At 38.8% G+C, this 25,987-nt stretch overlaps 1 protein-coding gene across 2 annotated transcripts; it reads right to left on the bottom strand.

Annotated features, from left to right (window-relative positions):
- On the bottom strand, nucleotides 1-20,603 carry FRRS1 (ferric chelate reductase 1). Of its 2 annotated transcripts, XM_074151805.1 has the most exons (17): nucleotides 20,358-20,456; nucleotides 16,309-16,401; nucleotides 13,103-13,298; nucleotides 12,742-12,878; nucleotides 11,432-11,526; nucleotides 10,861-11,011; nucleotides 9,856-10,035; nucleotides 8,872-8,970; nucleotides 8,175-8,322; nucleotides 7,550-7,666; nucleotides 6,643-6,758; nucleotides 6,262-6,348; nucleotides 5,202-5,299; nucleotides 4,966-5,024; nucleotides 4,133-4,276; nucleotides 2,435-2,496; nucleotides 11-2,334 (listed from the first exon to the last, which is right to left on the bottom strand). In XM_074151805.1, exons 3-17 carry the CDS (start codon nucleotides 13,296-13,298, stop codon nucleotides 2,242-2,244), a joined length of 1,782 nt encoding a protein of 593 aa, XP_074007906.1. In that variant the 5' UTR covers nucleotides 16,309-16,401; nucleotides 20,358-20,456; the 3' UTR covers nucleotides 11-2,241. The 2 variants fall into 2 exon arrangements, with proteins under 2 accessions (XP_074007905.1, XP_074007906.1); XM_074151804.1 differs by lacking the exon at nucleotides 16,309-16,401 and having other exon boundaries at nucleotides 1-2,334; nucleotides 20,358-20,603.
- Between the last annotated feature and the right edge of the window lie 5,384 nt (nucleotides 20,604-25,987).

Here is a 25,987-nt window from a genome sequence, read left to right as displayed (position 1 = left end):
ACAAGAGGTTCTCCAGGAAGCATTTAGATAGCTTTAATTTAAAAAACAACATCTACAAAGAAAACAGACAATCCATTTCTTTCCTCTCCAAGGAAAGGCTATTATTTTCTAATTTCTATTTGATAGTGTTTTCACCTTACTAAAAGGGACAAAAACTTTTATTAAGATATTTACATTCGTGTTTTAAAAACCCTGTGTTCATTGTCACATGAAAATGAAACAACACACAGTACAGCTATCCTATTACAGAAAGAATTCTGCATTGATTTTTTAAATTAAAAAGGCATCAATTGTGCCTAGGTTGAGAGATTTTCTTCTATAAACTCATGGTACACGAAAGAGTCCCCCAGAACTTTAACACTAGATGGGTCTGTGATTCCCAGGCTTTTGAGACCAGAGTTCTCTAAAAAACCCACAAACCCACACAATTAGCCATACACTTCTTGTGCTTCAGCCTGGATTTCACCATATTTCTTCATAGTCCCCCTTTCCCAAACTGCACATGACTTTTCCTGCTTCCAGGAGGAAGGGAGTTGAATCAACTCACACTCACTTGCATTCTGCTGCTGTCACTGACAAGGGGATTAATCCCAGCTCTATAAATGTTCTTATCACTAAATCAGATATTTGAGCATCCAAGAAGATGATCACCAACTATAAACTTGTAGTTCTCTGAATATGACTTGTCCCTGCAGTGGGCAACATTGTGGATTTGGGGAGCTGGAGGAAGAGACAGAAACAGGCAGTTTTAGTAAATGGAAAGAACCACTACCTGAGCCACACGTACGAGTATGTTAGGGCTGGCCATCAGGAAGTAGAAAGACGTTGCTCTAACCGTCTGTACCAAGCCAGGCCTCACTATTTACTACTCTATCCAATACTCCAATACCTTTATTCCCAGCTAGCCTTAGTAGCCCTAGGCTGAAGATATATTTTGAAGGATTAACAACTAAAAATCAATACTTCTCAGTGTCAAAAATGAAGAAGTGTGGAAGCAAACTGTTCAGAGCTGCAAAAAAAAATACAAATGCAAAGCACTATGCTGAATGACTTAAGGGTTCATTTCCAAGATGCCATTTCCATATTCAGGCAAGTCATGAACCAAAAAAGTTAAACCATATAGTCTCTTTCCATTCCCTGTATCTAGTTCATATATTTAGATAAATCGTTTGTTGACTAAAAAAAATGCACTCCCATATTCTTATAAAGACAGTTCTGTCTCCTAGTTATGCCGGCTCAAAGGATACTCACTTAACATTAACAGAAGTTGCTTTTCCTGAAGTCAAACCAACTCCTGATCTACATTTTGCTCAATAGTACAAATAAAACTGCAACATTCCTGATCAAATATTTTCACTTCCATTTAAGCATCAAGTGACATAAATCCATCTTACCCACAAAAAAAAAAAAAAAAAGTAATTCAGAAACCACAAGCAACCAAAGACAGAAATCCATACATACAGATAGGTTCTTCCTACTTGAATTTTGGAGAAGTACAATTAGTTTTAATGCACTTATATTGCAAACATGTTTTCTCTTCATGGTTTAGAAGCACTGAGGGGGACGGGACAGAACAGTATTTTGAGCAAGGCAAATGGTGGCACTGCTGAAGTACTGAGGTTCCCAAACCCACGTACTTGTGTAAGTGAACTGCTCTTAGAGCAGAGAGTATTTTTTGCATTTAACTGCAAAGACAGACAACAGTGTTTAGCTCATGCATCAGCCTGTGTTTGTGACAGTTTTTCACTAAGTTGTGGTTTGTTTTTTTTAATGCACAAAACTGTCACGAGCCGGAAGTTGTCACATCACATGCCATTAGAACACAGTAGAGTGAACAGACATGATAAAATTCCAGATCAGTCTTTCCAGTTTTCCCAATAATATTCACAAAAGGTTTAGGGAACCGACTATCAAAACAGCATTTTCAGCACATCTCAGTCTTCTTAACCTATAAGCTTCAATCAAGTTAATTACTGCACTTAAAAAAATGGAGACTTAATTCCTTACTTAGGCAAAGACTCCCATTAAAAGTCCCATCAGAAGACAGCTTTTGCAAGACTGCAGCATCCTTCTACAGATTTGAATTCAAGTTATCCCTAACACTGAGCATGATGCACATGTGCCATTATTCTTCAGTTACATCTTCAGGGAGACGTTGAGGGAAAGTTTGTAATAGAAAGCATGCCTTGCAGGTTTTTTCAACTGGACAGTTTTTCATCACAAAATTCTCAATGACTTATTTCATATTTGGTTGATTGCTGCCAGGAAGGCAATGAGAAATACTGCATTTCCACAGACATAGATGGTTAACACAATCTGTTTAAACAGACGACCCTGCAAGAGAAGAGAAGAAAAGCCATAGAAGTGTCGGTCTTTTTATTGGTTTAAATAATCATCCCATCTCAAAGTAGTTATTTACAAAATTGTGACTTACCTCTGCTTCTGCAGAAGTGAGTGACTGCAGTATCTGTACTCTGTCATCCTCTATCACTTCAACTGTTAGTGGGAAGGGGGGGGAAAAATAAGTTGTCTGCTCTTAAGAGAAAGGGCTTTCTTTTTCCATTTTTACACTGCAGAAGTCTTGAACCTGAGACTAAGTAACTAAGTCTTACACAGCATCAAATTTGAAAAGGACTTGGAAGTCTCATTTGACATTTTATGAGCTGTATTACACGAATTAAAAGTTATTCTGGAGCTGACCTACAAAAAGTAACTTCTGGACACTGAAGGGGCAAAACATTTTGTCTCTTTTGCTAGAATGACTCATCAAAACACTGAGTTTTGAGCTGAACAAAACATTTGTTTGATATAAAATCTTTTCCTTTTCATCTTAAGATAACTAGATTTTATTAAGAAGTATTTTCCATTAGCCAACACAAGAACGTTCATTGTTCAAACATTTCAGGTTCATTTCTCTATTTCTAGAAGTAATTACTGCAGTTAAATTTAAATTCACATCTTTTATAATCACTCCTTCTCCATGAGCCACCTTAGACAGCCTCTTAACTAATCATGCTTCTTGAATTCTGCAGATGTCTCATCTCTGCCTTAGATAAAAGCCATTTACATGCGCACAGTCACATTCTCTCAGTGACACCAGCCAGCAAAGGTAAGGATTTCCAAAGAAGTTACTACCAGTCTCCTCACTAGGCTTATTGGGAGTCAGGATTTCACTTTCATTCCCCTGTTCATTCAAAACTGCAAGCATTTGTGCTCACGTTTCTGATTATTTCGCTCGTGCAGTAACAGACATTCATACAGCACTTAGTCACAATAAAATGCAGACTAAATCTGCATGAGTTAACCTGAACTTTACCTACCCATCTGGGATCATAGAATCATAGAATTGTCTAGGTTGGAAGAGACCTTTAAGATCATCTACTCTAACCATCAACCTAACCGATAAAAAACCATCACTAAACCGTGTCACTAAGCACTATGTCTACCCATCTTTTAAATACCTCCAGGGATGGTGCCTCAACCACTTCTCTGGGCAGCCCATTCCAATGCTTAATAACCCTTTCAGTGTAAAAATTTTTCCTAATATCCAATCTGAACCTCCCCTGGCGCAGCTTGAGGCCATTTCCTCTTGTCCTATCACCCGTGACTTGGGAGAAGAGACCGACCCCTGCCTCTCTACAACCTCCTTTCAGGTAGTTGTAGAGAATGATAAGGTGTCCCCTAAGCCTCCCTTTCTCCAGTCTGAACAACACCAGCTCCCTCAGCCTCTCCTCATAAGACTTATTCTCCAGACCCCTTACCAGCTTCGTTGCCCTTCTCTGGACCCGCTCCAGCCCCTAAATGTCTTTGTGGTAAGGGGCCACAAACTGGACAGTGATAGATTCTTGGAAAATACTTATGCATTTCAGTCTGCCCCTATGAACTGTGGTTTGAGTAATGGCACAAAACCATTTTTTTCTAGAACCCTTTAGTCTTAAAAACTGGTTTACTCCCATATTAGTTTTTACAGAAGATATGACACAACTACTCAAAAGTTACTCCCTGTCAGCTTCCAAGTTAGAGGCCAAAGAACGCCTCCTGAAATTCAATCTACTCTGTTACATTATTTACTTTTTTTTTTGCACAATCCTCAGCAAGCAAGGTAGCTACAGGAGTTTTGTTTGGTTTGTACCTTTACGTACGAGACAGTAGCTGTGTACTTCCAGAAGAACATCAGTACCGACATGCCAAGCTACAAAACCAATCATTGTATAGGTGTCCCATGGGTCTGGTAGGTCAAGTGCTGGTAGATCCATTCCCAAGAACATAGTCACCACTAGTCAGTAAAAACAAGATAAGACACTAAGAGTGCTGTGTCAGGGTAATTAAAAAATAAATAAATAAATGCTCTCAACACCTTTGGCAATAGATTTCCCACGAACTGCCTATAACTGCTTGGGGAATGAGGTTAAAGATCTCCATGAACCTAAAAGGTTTTATTGCAGTGTGAGAGGGAAGGCAGGGAGGAAAGAAGGCAGCCAAGATCGTTTTCATCCTCCTCAGTGCCCTACCACATCCCAGTCACCCAAGCAATAGTGTTTGTGGCTCTACCAACAAGACCACAGTCACCACAACATTTGTGCTTAAGCTGCCTGTGGAAACTTGTCACTACTAATAGAATTAAGCCCAGCTTCTGGTTCTGCGAGTGAGTTTCCCCTCCTCCATTAAATAACATTGAACTACGTAACTGTAAGGACACTATCCTCAAGTCTTCCAAGACAAAAAGAAATTACTCAAGAACAGATTTTTCTGTAACCTCTGTGGTTTTACGTAGTCACTTTTTCTCCCTAAAGCTGTACCTGATGGCCACTTAAGACTTACCAGAAGGTAGATAGCAAGAAAAAGAACCTTCGGAGATGCCTGGACTGCATATCCGTGGATGACTGAGATGAACAATAGCCCAGAAAATGAACAAAGTTATTTTAAATTACTTAAAAGGGTGTTACAACCATTACTCCTACTCACCAGCTAGTATTCTAGCTGTTGTACCAGTACTCCAGTGAAACCAGTTAAACAATTGCCTCCTACAAAAACAATGAAAAGGATTTTATTGATTACATAGTTTGGGGAGAAAATAAAATTAAAAAAAAAAGAATATTGTTATCTACTTTAAAGATATCTTTTCAGTGTAAAAAAATTTTTTTTTAATAAACAGACATATTTAATTTGTGGCTATAACTTAATGAGTTAGTTCCAAGTACCTTGGTGCATGACGAGATGGTCTGAAACCTGCCATAAGTGGTTGAAAAATAGTAAGAGCCATCACGGTACAGCCAAGATAGGGATGAAAACCTGCTTGCTAAACACAGGACATTTTTCTTTAATATCATATCTATATAAAAGATACAGAAAAAAAATACAGAAAAGTTGATAATTTTCTTTATGCTCATATTAGTAAGTTACAATGGTGGAGCAGCACTGTGTTTTGACTGGCAGGGCGACAGGCTACAGCAAGCTGCCCTGCAGCTGAATGGAGATTGTTCTCCTTGGCAGCATGAAACACTGGTAAGTCTGCCCAGGGTTTGCCCTACCTTTTTGCTGTATTGAGGAATTTTACCAGCTGAAGAGCAGAGGGCAATATGACTGTAGAAGTATGAAGGTTCATCCTCAGCCCTCTGTCTTCAGGAGAGACCTGTTTCGTAACTTTTCCCAGCACTGGTATCCCGCCTTCCCTCTCACCCTATCTAATCTTAACCCTAAAACATGTTATTCAGTTTTCCTAGCTCATACCTGTGACCACATTCTTCTCTTGCCTTTAATTCAGATACTTCCTAGGCTTCTGATATCACCTTGCACCAAATACCATACAGGTGACAGCAACAGGTACACAATCTATCTAATGTTCCAGACTAAACTTAGTCACTGGATACAGTTACTCGAGTCCAAGTTGATAACAACACTTATTCCCAGCAGGTTTATCACGTTAATAAGTCAGCTGTCCCATCCTCACTTCCTTACCAAATTCAAACTCTCTAAAGAAATGGGAAGATGACTGATTTAGTACCCAAGTAAACTGTGAGCAAGGACTTTATTTGGGAGAAAGAGGAAGAAAGGAGAGTACTGACGTTTTTCAATTGTAGTTAAAGAAGGCAACTTTCCTCTTCTGTGTTGCTAGGATTTGAAGTCAGCCTATTTAAGGACAGTTTTCCCAGCAATTTCCTCAGCAATAGCTGAAACATGTTAGTCATCAGTGGACCTCCTTCTCATTCACTTGGTCCAGCCTTGACATTTGAGTTAAACAAAACAAAAGCACACACTTACTTGGCTCCAACCTCCTCGGTATATAAAAGGCAACACAAAAGAAATGCTTGTAAGGATGACTGTGGTCAACATAAGCGTACGATGCACCTAGAAAAGGTAAGTTTGCTTTTAGAAATTCTACAGCTTTCTTAATTCACCATTAAAAAACATTTAACAGATCAATAGTTAAAGATGTTCTTAGTGTTCTAGTTCTCTTTAGACTTTGCTTTTACTAGTAAAGTAAGTGAACTTCTGATTTGTAATTGTTCCATATTACAAGATTAAAGATAGATAAAAATCACACCAAGTTTAATCTCCTATTTCTTGGATCTAGTAGGTTTATAATTCTGCTTACAATAAAGCTAGAAAATATGGCTAGAGATATGGGGAGATTTTGCCCACCTGAAACCACATCTCCTTTCCAAACAGGAATGAATGAGACCAGACAGGTTTGAAGAATCGTGCAACAATAACACCAATACTAACTGTGGTAATCCAAGCAACAAACATTAGCGCTCCTGAAAATTGAAAAAAATACAAGGTAAACATCAGTAATTTAGCTGCATGTGAGCACAGCTTCAAAGACTGTAATAGTTTAGTCCATACACATATTGTCAGAATTTTCCAGTGATAAGTTTTTAATCACCTTGTTTAGACTATAAATTTATAGCATTTATCTTGCTGGAGGGCAGGAACATCCATATAAAAGATAATCATACTACGCCCACACAGCACGACAGAGCAGCTCTGACTCCTATGCATTTCATATATGCCAGTACAGCCAGTATATATGGGTGAGAGATGCTGTTCTGCCACCAACTTAGATGTCAGAGGATGAAAGGTGAAATTTCTTACAATTTGTTTGATAAAGAATGAGTTCTTTCAAGGGCTTGCTATAAAAACCAGTACCGTGAGAGAAAAAAATTCTCATTAACTTCAATGGCTCTGCACTGTCAGTTGAGGGGTTTCTCGTTTCAAATAGAATTAAACCAATAATGTAACTGGAATAAATTAAACCAGAGAGAAAGATGTAACAGAAACAAGTCCTAATTATAAATTTAAGAGAAAAGGCAAATGCATGTTGATTTTCCTGGGCAAAAAAATCTTGTAACACTGTTCTTGAAATGAAAAATTATTAATAACTTTATTCTGTCTTCGTAGTCTCAGATCTTGCTAGCCAACAGTGCATGTATCACATGAGCGCCAGAAAGATAAGAGGAAATACCTACTCTGCAATAATGAGGAAAACTTAACTCTCCAGTCTCAGCCAGTCTAGAACTGGAAGACAAAAACAGCATTTGCAGCTTACCATGAGCCTTGATAAGTCGTGGGGACCGGGAACCTCCAATATCCCGAGGAAGGCCTGTGACATTGTAAATTCCATTGGTGATCAGAGGCTGACGACGATGTTTGTATATTTGTCCCCCTAAGCATTGACATAAAGTGGTTAATTTATGGCTGATGAAAGCCACTGCGCTCATAAGCGTGCCCACTCCCTATTTATGAATGCAAGCCCTGTTGTGACCACTGAGCATAATCATACAAAGTTTCTGACAAACAATATAGTAAGAATCTAAGATGTCATCTAAACTGTCTTGCATACTTAATGTACAAGAATCAACTCACCCCTACACACACAAGACATGAAGAATAATTCCCTTTGATGCTAGTCTCCGTTTCAAAAAGATGTAGTCAAGAAGCTAACAGTTCCCAGCATCAAGTGGGCATACAACACACATATACAAGTAAGTTTACTATAAATTCCAAAAATCAAACCCATGATACAGAAAGTCAGTAAGAATGACTGGACTAAGTGCATCAAACTTGGAAACCTTAGTTCAGATACTAATTCTCAGCTAAGCCATATCTTACATCAGGATTAGTAACTCATTTAGAGCTGTTCAAAGAAAAGCAGCCATATGCAAGTCTTTTACCTTCACTAGCTTCCCCATCTGCCAGGAAGATGTAGTAACTGGCATCCAGATTAAATCTTCCTTTATAAGCAGGAAGACGAATACTCCTTCTAAAAGAACACTGAAGAACACCATCCACAAGCCTCCATGACACATCTTCGAGGGCATTCTGTGAAACGGGAGACATTTAATACCGAGTTTTTCCAAACTGGCAGAGTAATTGGCTTAAGAGTAACCCTGCAAAACATGTGTCACTGGTGCACAAAGAAAGAAGGCAACAATAGGAGGCCAAGGGGTGTGGGGAATAAAAATCTCTTGCATACCAACTGTCAGTAAGTCAACACAGCAACTTAAGGGTTGGACTTATTATCACAAATTTTTCCAGCTCATAGCAACAATCTCCCCTTTCCTTCCAAACTTTAACACAAGATATATCAATTGCAACTGCAGCCCTAGCAAAGGGACAGAATAATAACGGGTACAAAATTCCTTAACAGAGGAAGCTCCTATCACGTAACTTATTTTTAAAAGTTAAATTTAGACCTCTAAAGGTAACATTTACTAGGAAGTAAGAGCCCAGCCAATCTCACTTTAAAGAATTATGGATCCACCTTACTATTTACAGCCGCTGTGCAAAATAAAAGCACAAAGCAGCAGCATACCATTCATTACTTCAAATCTACATTTGTGGAAGTGTTTTAGTTGTTTTCAAATGTACCTCTGAATCCAAAACAGGAGGACTTCGCCCCTTCAGATAGGCAGTGCTTACGTGAACATGGTGGTCCTCATTAATGCACAGATATGCATCATCATCACCCTGGAGAGTTTAAAGAAAAAAAAAAACCACAAAAGCTATTTATAGCCCAATAAATACCACTACTGGCAGTCTCTAAAAGCTCTTTGATTTAATATATGCAACGAGACACAAGAAATATTTCTCTAGTTGTCAAGCTATTATTTCCCAGCTTTCAAACACTTCACTATTACAGAGGAACTACATTAAGTCAAACAGATGACACGTAGTAAGGCACATTTTGATTTATACTCTCCCCCTCCCAGGGTAACAACCATATTATCTGAAGTTTCTTCAATTATTTAGAATTTACTAAATTAATCGGAAGAGACAGAGATGGATGCTGATGTTATTTAAAAACCCTCTTTAGTTAAAACCATAGTCTACAGCTGTGGTTTTCCTCACAGCTATAAAGAAAAAGATTGTTAAGAACCAAGTGTTCTTGCACTAGGGACATGAATCTCCTTTGTGCAACAGTTAGTTTACTTATGCATTTGTCAACAGCATCATCCCTTCACTTTAACATCAGTTAGAAAAAAGATCTCCCAACACTTTTTAAGATTGGACTCACGCCTGTACAGTGATGAAACACAAATGTTTTTCAGAAAGCACAGCAACTCAGCTTCTGACAGGTAAGGGTTTTTAGTTAGGTAACAAAGAAAGATTGATCTAACTGGGAATTCCAGTCAGCTACTGCACAATCAGACAGGTTGGATTCTGCTAAGACAGGTATCCACAGGGAAATTCTACTGCAAATAGTCAGTCCTGTGCTTCAGCATTATGAGGGAGAAGTCACTTTGTGTGACATCTAGCAGCATTTCAGTTTTCCATATGCATGTTTTGCTAGAGTACCATTCAAACTTTACTAAGATCACAAAAGGAACTAAAGAACTAGAATAGGACACTCACCATCCACTGGTCATTGGACAATGCAAATGCTAAATATCCTTCACTTGGACCACTCATTTCAATAAATACTGAGCTCTTCTCTTGGTGGAAGGACAGAAAAAAACAGGAAGCACCTTCAGGATCACAGTTGGAAGGGTTCCTAATGCAGAACTTCTTATTTCCGCAACCTGATGCATTAAACTAGACAAGCAAACAAACAAGCCATAAGCAACAAGTTTCCCTCTTCTTCCTTCCCTTCTATCCCATTCTAGAAGATAGCATACAAGCAAAGAAACACTGTCCATGTCTACATACCGATCTCTTAACCCATCTCTACAATTACCCCAGGACTAGTAGGTAAAATGGTGGCGAGTTCCAAGCTGTACTTTTACTCAAGTTGAATTTTCACTTTAGAGACAATATAATAGAATAACTTCGAGAAGAAAATAAAAACTTTAGAGAAACTTCCTGTGGTTTAATTTTTAGAGAGGTAGCGTCAGCTGTAGGACGAGGGAGAAATGAAGGGAAGATCAGTTTTTCCTTTTTAAAGTAGCAACTCCACTGATAGGCAATGAGAAAATACTGGGATTACCAAGCAATCCAAGTCACACTTTAATAAGTCACACTTATTCTGGATCAAATAGTGATGCTTGCCCAATCCATTCAGAGCCAGTAATCAAGTCAGTAACACAGATTAACTCACAGAAGGAAGTTTCTGAGCCTACAGTCACTAAATAGGAAGTTATTAGTTGAGACGAGCAAGTCTTTTCCCCTCTCTCTTCCCAGGTATGCATAATATTTTCTAAATGTTCTATCAACTTTTTGACCTGTGTGTGGTGTGACAACATTTAACCCACATGAGTTCAGGCAACTTGACTAACACAGCACGTCTTGGTCTCTAATATCTATGTCTAAGTTACTTATCCATCATGTCTCTCTGTCAATAGGCTGAATCAATGTGATTTCATTAAATTCCATGGACTACAAGCATGAAAGATAGCATTATTTAGGTTTATATTTACTTACTGGTTTTGATAAGTAGGAAATTGGGTGTGAAGCTGATACAGCCTCCGATGTTACATGCAAGAGTGTCGTTGGGGATGGTGCATTAGGTTGAGAAATGATGGGACCAGGAATCTTCACCCAGAAAGTCTTGTATTTTTTCACAACTGTGGCTCTTAAAAAACATTACACAGAATCATTACTGTGTACATCAACAGCTGACTTACTTTCAAAAAAGAAAAAGGAAAAGCTTCTACAGTTTGTTCAACTTATTTGTAAAACACCCATCTTTATGCAGAGCTCTACCACTTTAGGGATTAAAGTAGGAAAATATCTGAAATTGCAGTGGAAAAATAATTTTAAAACATATTACTGGAACATTCATGCCTGTGGCACAGATTACAGCCTCAGAAAGAATTGCATAGATTTGATCCACTAGATCCCCAAAAGCTAGCAGTGTAACAGGACAGCATATATACCATTTTGTTAGGTACAAGCACAGAAAGAGATTCTTAACACTATATATTACAGGCATGAGAAGTCAGCAGTTCACCAGAAATTTTAATAAACTAGAACTAATACTAGATTTACTTACAGAAACTGTACGCGTTTTGGTGCATCTCCAGGAGCAATCCAATAAACTTTTATGTGTTTCTTTTTTGCTTTACTTGTGTGACTCACAGCCGAATTCTGAAAACACACACACATCAAGAGTTACACAGTGGATATGCACCAAGGACACTTGAGTTAACACAGTCTAAATCCTAAACAGACACCACATTGTTACACTGCACTGACCTAATCCACCTGGCTTTTCCCCAGTTACGATCAACTCATGTGAAGTCTACCACTGAAACTTAGACATACAAACAAACTTTAAGGCTAAAAGGAACAACTAGAGGGCTTTCATTCAGAAGACTCCAGTGACGAGACAGAGGTTCCTGCAGCATTAATGCAGAAACGGTGTGATAATGCTCCGTTTTTTGATAGTAAGAGCATGAAGGGACAGTGCAATGACTGCATGGAGAGAAGAGAACTAGTACTTCAGAGGATAAAACCCAAAAGCAGTCTTGGGGTCAGAGAGTTATTTGCACAAGATAAACAGATCAGACACAGCATTGAACTAAGTCCTCAGAGCACAAAGGGCACATCCCAGACATCCCCATGGCTTTACAGCACTGATGAATGCATTAATTGGACACCACCGGGGGAGGAAGGGCAGGTGGTAGAAGTGGAGAGGAAAAAAACCAACAAAAAAACCACACACAAAACCCCCATCTAGGCAGATTGAGAGCTTTGTCCACACCAGCTCAGATGACACCGTATATGTTCATAAAGTTCAAGCAGGTTGCTGAAGCACTAGTCAGGGTTCACATCGATTGCTCGAGGAAGAATCAATTTATCAAAAACGGATATTGAAGATCGTGATCTAACCTCTTACTAAGACGACTCCATTAACAGTAACTGACAGAGCAACACTAAAGATAATAGCCTATTGTAGTCTGTTTTCAAGAATAAGTAAAGTTTCCTTACTGTAAGACATTTTCGCTGTCCTTAACTGATAACTTTCCTCTTCAATACAAACAGAGGATGCCTTCCTCTTTTTAATATTAAGTACAATAAGTAAGAATACACTACATTCTTTGTGCACAAGTAAACTCATGTTACAAATGCTGCATCTCCCTGCAGCAGTCAATAGCCATCTACCACCAGAATAGTTTAAATGGCTCATAAGAATCGTCTGAAAGAGTTGCAGTGAGCCATGCCTCTACACTCCAAGTTAGACCAATTTCCTGAGAGATTTACTGAGCTCAAAAGAAGATTACATAGTTTAGCTCTGTCCTATGACAGTCTAGGACAAACACCTCGGTACCTGATGTCCCGTTATAAGACACTAGACTATACCTTGGTACGGCCACATGTCAGAAGCTGAGAAAGTCGACGGTCAACTAACACGAAAGAACCAACTGCAGGGCTATCCAGGCGTTCTGCATCCCGGGCTTGTATGAAAAATCCTTCAAAATCAGGTCCAAACAGATGAACTGAAGCAAGAAGGAAAATAAAAGGAAGTTGAAATATTCTCCAGAGGAAGAATGAAATATTTTAACAGTGATGACCAGAAGCTCATTTTACAAGTACCAAATGACTGCTTAAAGGATCACCTGAACAAGGTTCAGCTGCTCAGACAGATCTAGTAGAGCTGAGTAAAAACATGGTACAACACAAAGAAACAAATTAAACTCTTCAGCTATAAGTGACACAGTACCTTCTATGTTGTCCCCCGGTTTAAATTCAGTCGCATTCACTGTAATGGTGTGCTCAGGTGACAGCTGTGGAGAGCTACCGTGACAGGGTATCATGCTAGTGCAGGCTTCTCTTACTTTTCCACTGGGATAGCCATCCACTGATGCATAGAAGCAAATAAACATCCAAACAGCAAAGGCAAGGCTAGGCACCTCCATCTATATAAAGTAAAAGTTAAAGGCAATTAAATACAATAAATATTTATATTACAGGTTACTGCTCATCTTCAGAAGAGTCAGTTGAATACCAAAACTTAAAACATGTTTAAAACACAAGCATGAATGAGAAGACACCATTCTCATCTGTAGGAGCTAAGAGTAACGAATGCTTCTGACAACTGCTAGACTTTGCAAGAATGTTCACAGATATCATGTTTCAGGCCATCAAGAGTATAGACAGCAGATGGATCCTTCATTCCACTGGGTGGATTATTTCTCTCAGTGCATTTTGACAACACTTTTAAATTTCTTTTGCTTACAACTCTCCCATTCTCTCCCTCTCTCAAAAAAAAAAAAAAGAAAAAAAGCAAGTCCCTTAAACATCTGCACAGGACAGATGGATCTTAAAACACATTTTCATTGGTTTATAAAGGCACACAGTACTGAGGAACTACACAGCTAGTATTGAGTCCAGTCATAGCTCCAAGTTGTGCATCATTACAGCCTGCCTTTTGTTTCCACAACTCGTGTCTGTTTCTTCCCATATGACAAATAATTTCCAGGTAACAAGGTCTTCTTTCTGCAGGGAAACTAAAGTTGCCAAGTGTCAGAAATAGACTTATACATGTAAAAGAGTGGGAAGTTAGTATCAAGATCTAGACAAATGAAATATACATCTGTTGCAGACAAGCACAAGACTTTTCGTTTTAACTCTTCCTTTTGGATATTGGACCGCCAGACAGTTAGGGAAACAGTATCACTGCTTGTCACACTCTTGTTAAGGGAACAGTATACATGAAAAGCATGTCAGGTAGTAGGACTGAAGAGCCTGAAACAGCTATATGAACCCCTAATCCCAGCATTCATCATACACTGTTTTGCTCTGTCACAATACTGTTTTCAGAAAAGCCGTGGTAATTGTTTTGTTACTCGGCAGCATGCAAGCTTTACAGCTCTATCCTTGTTCACAGAAAGCCTTAGCCAACAAGAAAAGCATTTGCATGTCCAAAAGGCCAGGAGAGGAGAGATAACCCACTTTGTGGGCCTAAGGATTGAAAGGAAGTTTATCAGCTCTAGTGGAACATATAGGAGGCAAGTAGGTCTGCCTTCTGGAAGAGCCATGCCCATTTTGCATGAAGTGATAAGAAGTATCAGGTTATGAAGTTCCCTGACAGCACGCATGGACATGAAGATAAGGAAGGCACAGAGCCATTTCACACTGAACTCCGATTCCTAAAAAGCAGTCAAATGAAGACAAGGCACATACATCAGTCTTACACACTCTGTCACCAATATTAACTTTTCCAAAGTTCTCATACATTCAGTGCTAAAAATCCACAATATGCTGGACAATGCTAGATTTGTACTTCAACATAAGAGCTCGTCAGCAACTTCACACCCGTAAACAGAAGAAAATCAGAGGGGAGAGGGGGTTAAACCGTTACATTTCAGGAACTAGAAAAAAACAACACTGAACTCCTCCTCACATATATTCAAGATAACATTATGATAATATCTTTAACTTCTAGTTAAAGTAAGCCTTTCCTTCCAGTTCCAGTACTTCTCCGAACTGTCACAAATCTAAACATGATTTTATTCATAAGTTAAGGAAGCCTACAGAAAGCTAAAAACTAAGGTTCAGTATAACGGTGGCATTAAAGCAGCTTTTATATGTATCAGTGAAGTCTTCAAAACAAGTTGCTGCCATAAGAGATAAGGCTGCATACCGCAGAGACAAGAAAAAGAGTAGGTTAGTACTCTAGTTTAAGCAGCAGAGGATGTGGTAGGGATTTAAAATGAAACAAGAAATATTCTTTGGCAGACTCAACTGACTCAAAAGCTGACAGAAGAGAAAGAAGCAGCAGCAGAGATTAAAAGAATGAAAAAGGCCAAAATCTGAAAGAAGTTTTGTACTGAAGAGCACCTTTTGTAAAAAAACATTTTTTTATTTTTTTTTTAAACAGGGTTAACTGTAGAAAAGTGGTCTTCTCTATGCATGTTCAAGATCTGTTCACAACAAGCCTCATACCAACCATAACGAGCAAGAAAGACAAGGACACAAAATCTGAATATATGGGAAAGAAGCGGGGAAATCCAAGAGATGCCCAAACTTCCTCATATAAGCAGGTTAAGATGTCTCCTTTAGCTCTAAAAAAAGTACCTGTTACAAGAACATGAAAGAGTATGTCATGCCCTCATGAATATGAGGGTCTGGTCAAGAGAAGGAAAAAGTGAGTTAGTCTGGAAAGCTGAGCACATATCATTAGTACTCCAGAAAATGAACAATATTAAAAACATCCACCTAAGGAAGATACCTAGATTCAATGATATGCAATTCTGAGAACGGACAAAAAAAAAAAAAGTATCTTCATACTCAGCTGAAGGTCAATAAGCAATTATATCCATCCTCTACCAAATATTTGCACAACAGATCATCTGTTTCGCTAAGCAAAAAACTTAACCAAACAACAACGGTTACCCACCAGCAGGCTGACACCAACACAAAAGTCACTCCAACAGAAAACAGATACCTCTTCTTCTGAAAAATTACATGGTTTCCTCTTTTCTTTGACTAGAATTCTACAGCCACAATAGCGTTATTTCCCTTCAAATGATGTTGTCAGGAATGACTGCATTTTTAGACATTCAGCATGTCATATATACCACAATGCAGAATAGTTATTTAGAATTAGAGCTAGCTTTAAAAGTTTAACTAATCACACACAGAGGTACAGGTTCACTTATTACAGTTTGTAATATGGGAACGTACAATAAACGGTAGAATATGTGACTTTTTTCTGATACTCCTCTTTGCAAGAAAAAGAGAGGAAGACAACTAAATCTCCCAACTATATACAAAAGTAAATCCCAAACAAAAAGCGTTAGGATTAATGGCATGCAAAGGATTTGTTACAGAGAGGTTATGCTCAGGAAAGCTGAAGTGTGATGTGTCAATCATGCTTAACCTCACCACAAAAGAATTAAAGTAAAAATAAAAACAGTTTTCCACCTGTATCAAGAAGGATCCGAGAGACTGATCAAAGCTTTCACATCTTACAGGGCTGTCACTCACTCTATTATTCTCCTCCTCCCAAAAACATGGCTGAATTAAAAAAAAAAACAGTTAATTTGTGTTCCAATAAAGATGAATCAGCAAATGTCTTCAAGACCGTCTTTTCTAGATAAGATCAACATAACTGCGTCAAAACCTTAAATCACCAGTTATTGCCACTAAAGCTAGACTCAAAATGAAAAGCTATGATAACTCAAGTTTTGAGGTGAGTAAGCTGTGGAACAGCCTGTTATTACCTATAGCATTTGAAAATACTCTAGATCTGTCCTCCTTGATAGACTTTGCTTTGAAATTGTATTAAGAAGCTTTGGCCATAGTGGCTTACTTCTAACCCTCTGAAATACACCAACTCATTGGTGACAGCCTACAAATTAGCAGACAGTCAAGTTCCCTGTAGTGAAGGGGAATAAGAATAATTTTCAGAACTGAATCATAATTATGTTTTAAAAAAAAAAAAAAAAAAGGCAAGCTAATTCTTGCAGCATTTTTTAACTGGCAATTCTCCAGTGGTTTTATTAACTTACTATCATATGAACAGCCTGGAAGAACAACAAGGAGTTCATGGATTTCTGCGCTATCCAATGACTTGTTTTCCAAGATAAATGCATTACACTGAAATGCTTGCATTAATCAAGGGCCTGAGAGTACATATAATCTTCCCCCATCCTGCCTGCACGCCAGGTGTACACAACGCAGTAGCACGTATCAGTAAATGCCCTGGTCAACGTTACAAGGATGCAATGCAGAGTATATTAGCTCCTTAGTCAGAACACAATCACATAGCACTGATTACTTTATTTAGTCTTGTACTATGCATAGGCTTTTCAGTGTGGTAAATGTGACCATAGACAGCATAAGATTCAGGAGCCCTTTCCCTACAAATAGATTAGGCACTAGCACATACTACATCATTACAGTATAAGACAGTTATTCAAACCATTATGTTTTATACCTTTATTTAGTATAGAAAAATACTTCAACACGCATTAATTTGAAGCATGACTGCAAATTTATTATTCCATCCCTCACACTCCTTACTTAAATCTTCAGTATAATACATAACTCACACCCCCTGGCAGGAAAGAAAGCTTCAGAACAAGTTTATTCAAAGAAACTTCATCATCACCTGCAATACCAATAGTGTTTCAAATATCATATAATTCTTGGGGCAGAGGGAGGGCAGGAGAGAATTGTGTACTTGAAGCCATTTATAATACAGTCCTCTAATTAACAGAATGCCAAAAAATACAGAGTGATAGTCATCTTCTCATTAACCTTGCCAAACTTGGGCAAAATGCTTTAGAAAGAAGTTAAGCTTTTCCAAGGAAGCTGAGTAATCGGAACATCCATTAATATTTATTTCATATGGAACTTCATTATAACTGTAAAATTCAGTTTCATACAAAGATTACTCAATACTGACAGCTGACTTCTAAAGTAATCTGAGTAATCAGCCAAGCATTTCTTGAGCCATACTACCAAGTTATTTTATATGTTTGTTGGGCAGGTCAGAACTCAAGACAGAAATAGGGCTTTTTTGTTAGAGCACCCTTTTTTGGGAACTCACAGTGCATACCACCCACCAGAAATTTGGAGAAAAGTCATGTAGAAAAAATCAGAACAGGGATCCCAAAGGTACTTCATGCACGGCCAGTTATCCAACAGGAGTGGGATGAAGAACACTTATTTTAAATAAGAGGCAGCAAAAAAACCTGACAACCTACAACAGATATTCCTGGAAAACTGAACTAGAAAAAAACATTTCAGTTATTATGAATGGAGATGAAGTAGCCACGATTCTTCATACTTATGATGGACGGACCATGACAAGACAAGAACACCTCTGTGATAATTCAAACATTAACAGTTAAAGGCCAGAGTAATTATCTGTGGCTTAACCTCAAGAGGTTGCCTGGCAAGGCAGATACAGGGCTGCTCATAATAATTGCTACCAGCTTCTGTAAAGTTTCAAAGCGATACAACTACACTTATCTGAACAGTTGGAATTTATCATCCCATTAATTCAGGACTCATCTCCTCCTAAAGAAGGAGGAGGAAAGAATAAGAAATGGTTGGGGAAAAAATGAGTGGTATAACTTTGGGAACAGAATCCTTAAAAGGCTGAACCAACCAAGCTACTCCCTTCATGTGTTGAAAAAAATCCTACAGTCCCTGCAGATACCAGCAGCTTCCTGGTAGCCCAATTCCTCAAAAGCTCAATTTTCACACACAAACCCAGGATCTCTTCACAGAAATTATCTTTTCAGCTGTTTAATAGAATTGTATTAGCTGCAGAGTATGAAATCTAAAACTGGTTTCAGAAAGGAAGAGGAGACGAGGAGGGGCAATGCAAACTTCTTGCCAATTCAAAGGTACAAAAACTATCATAGCCAGAACTTTTCTCCTGAGCACCATCAGACAAGAGGGCAAGTAGAAAATGAAAAAGCTGTCAAAAGCTTTTTAACAGAAGCTGTATCAACAGAAGGTGTTTATGCCATATCTCTTCAGAAATATACTTTTACAAAGCAAAAGTGGACAGCCTTGCTGGACAAGAGTCACATTCCTTCTGAGTTTAGAATAAGAGCTTGGGATAACTTCCCTTGCTTATTTAAATGTGGACATATCACAATAGTTGGATTGAGCAAGGGCAGAAGACAAGTAATGTTCACATTCACAATAACTCGTCACTTTTAAATACAAACATACACCCCACATCCACAATATGACAAAACATACCTCAAGCTCTTGGTCTTTCTACTCAGGAAACATCCAAAGAGAACTTCAAGGCTTTTGTGCCTCAAAATTAATTTTTATAACAGTTTAAGTGTAAGTACTTACCTTACAGTCAGTTAACACTGTAACAGTGTTACTGTGACTAAGTCTGAGTAAAATTCCCACTGCCTTTCTACTTATAGTAAGACAACTTATATTATATTGTAACCTCTTCTGTTTGCCCTGCATCTAACAGTATTAACCTTTATCATACCCAGGATCAGAGGAGGTTTGTCTGAAAGAAGAAACAGTACACACACGCTAAAGGAAACATTTATAAGAGGATTCTTTACTTCAGGCACACATTTCACACTGCTTCCCAGGCTAAGCCCATAAGACCCTACACTTCAGCTGAAGTGCATGAAGTTGTAATGAAGCACTAACCCTGCAGCTTCCTTTGCTCCCTCAGACGTGCACTTCCACAGGCCTCAGAGTTGCATATTAAATAATTATTTAATTATCTTCTGGTGCAGTTGCGGGGGGGGGGGGGGGGCAGGGCAGTGAAGGACCTCCACACACAACCCAAAACCAAACAAACCAGAACTTTCTTCCTCAAAGCACAAGTTGGTACAAAGTTGCAGCATGATTTTAAAGCATTTACTCCCTTTCAAAGATACATTTTCTTTTAGTAGAGGGATAAGCAACCTTAAAAAGAAATATGATACGTTTGTCTTTTTTCCATATATCCCACAAGGCAAGGATTTTGCCCTGCTCAGTTGTTTACTTTGATTATTTAACTTTCTGTTGGGCAGCTGCTCTGCATATCATCTTTAAGGCCCCAACCTTGCAAACTTTTATCTACATAAAGAACCCAAAGTTGCAAGCTGACCTAAAACCAACATAGTTTGTTACCTCAACACACAAATCCAGCTACAGATCAGCACGTTTACTGTAAGTTACCATACAGCCATCTCCTATGCACATAATGAAGAAAGAAAATAAGAAAGTAAAATTCACACAACATTAAGAAGCAAATAAAAGATAAGAGGAACATGGCTGGTGTGGCTCCTAGATAAAATAAGCCATAGTTTACCTCTGCTCATTAAGGCAAAAAGGCTTAAGAGTGGTATAAGTAATTCAGAAATACTTGGATGAAAAGCAGCAGCTACAAGGCGCTTCATCGGATTTTAGTTTGCTTTATAGCTGCTGTAGGTACTCCATCAAGCACGTTAGGTTTTCAAAAAGCTCGCAGTAGCCACGCTTTGAGGACTCACTGGCGTCAGTTTAACCAAAGCGCTCTGGAGCTACAGCAGCTTCTCTCGGGCGGCCCTGCTCACCGGCAGTCCCACGCTGTCTCTCCTCCCCGGCACCCCGCTCCCTCTGAGAAGGGCAGCGGGAAAGCGGCAAGAGGGGGCCGGCCGGCCCGCCCCTTTCCCCTGCTCGGTCCTCTCTCCGACCCAGCGGTGGCTTTTCCGGCCGCGGGGGGCGGCCCCGATACGGCCTCCCGCCGGGCGCCGGCCGAGGAGGCGCAGGAGAAAGGCGGGGCAGGCGGCGAGGGGCCGCTACCGGGAGCGGAGCGGGGCCGGGCCGGGCCGGGGAGACGCTCCGTGCTCTCGCCTCAGTCGCTGCCCAGCCTGAATCCCCAGAAGAACCGGGGACCTGCGAAACACGTTAAGGGCACGTCATTTCTTGGAGGTCTCCAAACGCTGGAGGTGTTGACGAACGTCCTGGTTGTGCATTTGAATCTTTCCCCATGGGCTTTACGGAGAGATTGTCCTTGTAAAAGCTGGCAGAGGTCATTTGCGGTGCTATTCCTATCCCTGTGCCTGAACGTGTTCACATATACGGGCTCGCAAAATCAGATTTTTCTTATCGAGAAAGCAAGTAAGTACCGGCTGTAACTGGGGTTTTGCTGGTAGAAACTGCAGTTACTTACACAGGCTTCTCTGAGCTCTTTTTTTTTTCTGCATTTTATTTCAAGTCATCAATTGCCCACAAATGAAAGCACTACAAAAAGACAATCATTTAATAAAAATCCAATGGGAATTTTACCCTCCCACAGAATAGAAATATTGTGTCTGTGTTAACAAACACCTTGACCAGAGGGGGCTGGAAATTGAGTTGCTTATTAGTGGATCTGAGCAGTTCTACTGACCTCAATAATCAGTCATAATTTCATAAGTACTGTCTACTAAATATAGACTTACAAATGCTCTGTTCATGTTCTACTTTTGTCTCGGTTTCTATAAAAGCAGCATTCACCGTAGAGGTACTCTGTAATAGCATATTATAAGATATATTTAATGTGAAAAACTACTTTGCCGTATCAGACAAACGCTTTGACTGTTACACTTGTATCATCTTGCTCATGGAAGTCTCTGGGAAACTGAGATCTCACTAAGTGCACAGCAACTGAAGAAACCTAACACATAATCAATAGCTTAAAATTAAATATAGATATTTCCCCCTAGCTGGCGAAAAAAAAACCCATTCAGTTTACAGCAGCCATTCATAAAGCCCCCCAAATATGAAAGAGTTTAATGGAATTGTAAACTCAAGTACATACATGCTTTATTAAGTGCATGTGTGTTTCTAACTAATGCTGATTAAAAACAGCCTTCCTTGCAGATACATTATTAGTATGACAAATACTAACATAAATACAATTACAATATTAAAACTGGTGATCACAGTGACAATTCTGTCACTGTCATTTTCTTGACAGTATTTTGGTTCATAACTTACACAGATTATAGTAGGAATTAATACACAAATATTTTTTGAGATCTTATTTTAGGGTCTTGGCCCACTGACAGAATGAGGTCTATCCTTCTGAAACATTGTTATAAATATAAGAATAAATGGAAGTAATTTCCTTATTAAGACCCACAAAGGGATGAAAACGCAAGCTACAATCCTGTTGGAAGCTGTAATCGGAGTTTAAGAAAATAAAATCATTTATCTGTGAAAGGTAGAGTGGGTAAGGGAGGGAATACTGTTTTGCTTCTCGTTTTATAGCTTCTTTTATTTCAGAAGGTGTTAGCTACTGCCAAAGAGCTATAAAGCAAGAAAAACAGGAAAAATACAAGAGAACCAGGAAGAAACAATTACTCTTTAACTACTGAGTACAAGTACCCATACTCCTTTTGCACAGGCAATCATCAATCTGTCTGGTAGGACTCTTTTCAAACATACTAGTCTCCTTTAAAAAAAAAAATTAATAATCAACAGTTCTGCAACCTTAATAAAAATATTTCCATGAGAGAGTACTGCATGCTGAGTTGTTAAGTGTCAATATCCAAGTTGAATCAAGGAAATAAAATGCATTTGGATATATGAACCATAAAAAGCCCACAAATGCATCTTTTTTGTAAAGTGTACTGCAGTTATAGTTCTGTTGGCATGCTCATAATAATTCTGTATTTATTACAAAGCAGAAGTTTCTAGCTTGACCAAGTGATCCATTTGAGACACAAGAGGGCTGGGGGTTGGGTTTTAATCTTACTGCAAGCCTGAAGAGACATAGTCATGTAATCTACTATTGAACTTTGTCAGAGGACGATGATGTCAAGTGGCAAATGGACAACACAACATCTAACATGAAAAGAAGCTGATGCCTTTTTTTGTACAGTTTGTTACAGGACCTCAAGGAAGTAAGTGAAAGCTTATAGTTTTGAAAGCAAGTGATTTCATAAAGGAGACTGCATGTTGAGCAGATAAAGGGGAATTTCTGTTGCTTAAGAACTGAGGGAGCAATTAAGTAAAATACATATAATTTTGCAAATTAAATAGTGTGCAGTCCAAGGCATATACTGATAGCTATGTTAGTTTTTAAGCCCCAAGTAACATGGAGAACAATAAGCCATTGAAGCTGGGTCTGAAGAGAACCTGTGTTACTATGTGGTTCCTTGTAATCAATTTTCCTCTTAGGTATTGAGCTAATTTTATAAGGTCAACCCCTGCTCAAGTTTCATGCATGTGTGTAATAGGCAAGTGGTTTCTCTACGTTATTGGCAAGACTATCACAGTAAAATATTGCTTGACTTCAAATCAAGTGATGTGCAAAAAGGCTGCATCCCTATCAGACTGTTTTGATGTTGAATAACTTGGATCTAAGAAGTTTTTGTTACTACTCTTTTCTATTTTGATACATTGACATGTGTTTGAAAAAGTGCATTTAGATTTGGCTGAGTACGTACAGAACACTGGTCTTCTATGAAGATAACAGTCCTGACATCTATTCACCTCCCTTTTGTGTATCCTACACTTACAAGACTAGACTTCAGCTTTTTTCAAGCTTTTCAGCATTATCATCTTAGCTAAATATGTATTAGGGAAATAATAACAATAATAATATCTTAGATAGGAAGAATTTTTTCTACCAAAGCGATCTGGATATGCTTTTTTTTTCCCCAAAGAGAGGGGAATATTGAGTCATTGAAACAATCCCGACCATCTAAAAGGAAATAAATGATGGTAAAAGTCACAATGTAGGATGATGTATTTTTCTCTGTAATTAATTAATTATTTTCTCTTGAACTTTGGCACTAAGTCATACTTATCTGTTTTACCAGCTGACTTACTGTTAACCTACAAACTAGATAAATGTAACCCACTGACCTCCAGAAATATCTTTTATGTATGCTTCTCTTTGGTCTTTGTTCCTCTCTACTAATCAGCCCTCTCTACTTTCACTATTTTTTTTTTTTTTATGTCACACATAAAAATTCTCACTTGCAAAAGTATTTATACAAAAATAGTTGTTTACCTAGAGGTAAAAGCAAAATGCATTTTACGGCTTTCAGTGAATTACAGTAACTAGCCACTTGGTGGCATTAGTGACTAAGTAAAATAAGGCTTTTTCACTCGTGACTACACAGAAACCTACTTTCTTTTTGTATCTCTTAATTCTGATGCATCGACAGCCGAAGCACGCGCACAATAGCTTTCTACCAAAATGTGCATCGACTTTGATTACAGATATTTTTTTTTCAAAAAAATACTTCCTTGTTTATCTGAAATGAAAGACTTGAGTTTGGTTCCCTGATACCAATTTGAGCCAGGTCTGTATAGGTGCTATGATACAATGAGAACCTGCCACTTTCCTGGAAGAGTCTCCACTTAATTCAGTGCACAATTAAATCAATGGATAAAGGACTGCAGTAAAATCATTTTACTCGCTTCAAGAGATGTGGGCCATCACTTCATCTGATCCATACTATTGATGTTTTATCTGATAAAAGTACTGAATTATTAACTTTATTGAGTTTTCTATATTTTTGCCTGTTTCTGTGATGCTTTTTTAAATTATTAATTTTATAATATCAGCAAGATGTGATGAGATCCTATTATTCCATTTCAAGGGGAGCAAAGAGCTTGCTGGCAAAAGCATTGACCTGTTAAGTGCTTCCGTTTAAGGCACTTTAGAGTTGATTACACAATTTGTAATGTGAAACTACAAGATTAATTGAAATCTAGTACAATGCTTTTCCGCACACTGGTCAGTTTCTTTGCCTGTCAATTTCAATTCCACCTCTGCCCCACAGCTTTTTCCCTCTTTCCTTTCACTTGGACTAGGAACTAATTTTCCCACTCCTTTTCATCTCATCTCAGACGTCCTTTCACAGACAACCCATTTCCAGCTTTTCACCTTTTTCTCAGCAGCTCTCAATTTGTCTTCTTCATGGCTTAAAAATGCATTCTTTGCTCAGACCTGGTATGTCTGTGGGTTTTGTGGTCGCTCTGAGTTCAAGCACAAGCAATCATTCTGTAGGGATGATGCATGACAGGCAATGCTGTTAATTGTAGCAACATGCTAGTTAGTACATGCCCAGTAGCCCTGTGGGGGAGCCATGTGCTGATGTTTGAGTATGCTCGGTAGGAATGTTTGCAGGGATTTTAGCTCTTACTTTAGCAAGTCTCAGCCAAATGCTTGCAGAGATTTTCAAAAGCTTATAAACTGGTCAGGCTATAACAGAGGGGTTAAAAGGCATATCCAACATAGGAGAGTTGTGAGAAGAGTAAGAGAGAGAAGATTGTTTTCTACTAGCTTTCAAGCCCCATAAGCAGCAATCCTCACTTGATGAGCACAAGGGAATATCAAGCAAGAGGTAAAGTGGCCCAGTCCAGAGATGCTATGGAGAGCTGCCTGCAGAGCCAGGTTAGTATGTAGTTTCTGTGCAAACTGGTACCTCCAAGGATGTTCCAAACTTTTGGGAAGCCTGCTGCACAGCACCTGCAGTGACCCAACAAATATGTCACTGACAGAGGCAAAATATTGATACTGCACTACTGTACAAGACAGTGATTCCTTCACCAACAAGAGTCTAGCTGGAACAGAGAGCCAGTGGTTTGCACAGAGGTAAAATATTTTAAAAAGCTAGGCAGCAGCAGCAGTTTGCCCCAACATACAGCAATAATTCCTAGCTCCTGTGAGTTCACATAGGCAAACTACTTCTGATCAGCAACCCTAAGCTCAAGTTCACGGCTAACCAAAAGATCTGACAATATCAATGTGACAAACATTAAGTAAGGACTTTGAATTCCTGATAGCAGCATTTGGCGATGGTTCAACTGTAAATGTTGAATTAGGTGCACTGATTGCTATCTAACAAAAGATGTGTCGACCTGAATTCTAGTTTTGTAGCATTCTAGTGCAAACCACCCTTGCATCATCTTCCCTGCTCTACCTGCTCACGTTTAACTAAGTGGTAGAATGCAAAAGCTGCTTGAAAAGAGGCCTGGAACTGGAAGTGATTTGGCAATGAGAAATTAGGAATTTATTCTAAGCCTGAAGATGAGGAAGAAACGAAAGTCGTCTTTTAAAACAAATGCTTGCTGCTGTCATACATTTGGTAAAATATTCCTCTTCCACATGGTAGACTGTTTAAATTACTATGGCTTG

This window comes from Numenius arquata, chromosome 8 (assembly GCF_964106895.1).
Source record: "Numenius arquata chromosome 8, bNumArq3.hap1.1, whole genome shotgun sequence".
Lineage (NCBI taxonomy): Eukaryota > Metazoa > Chordata > Aves > Charadriiformes > Scolopacidae > Numenius > Numenius arquata.
The sequence above is the reverse complement of the archived record's forward strand: the minus strand, read 5'-3'. Positions and strand labels throughout refer to the sequence as shown.

Bases quoted from the DNA above. Each gene is read 5' to 3' on its own strand.
- FRRS1 (XM_074151804.1), bottom strand. From the start codon at position 13,298: ATGGAGGTGCCTAGCCTTGCCTTTGCTGTTTGGATGTTTATTTGCTTC. The intron at 8,971-9,855 runs GTGAGTGTCCTA...TAAACTCTCCAG, and splicing joins TGTCCAATGACCAGTGGATG to GGTGATGATGATGCATATCT. The intron at 4,277-4,965 runs GTGAGTAGGAGT...TTTACTGACTAG, and splicing joins AACAGCTAGAATACTAGCTG to TGGTGACTATGTTCTTGGGA.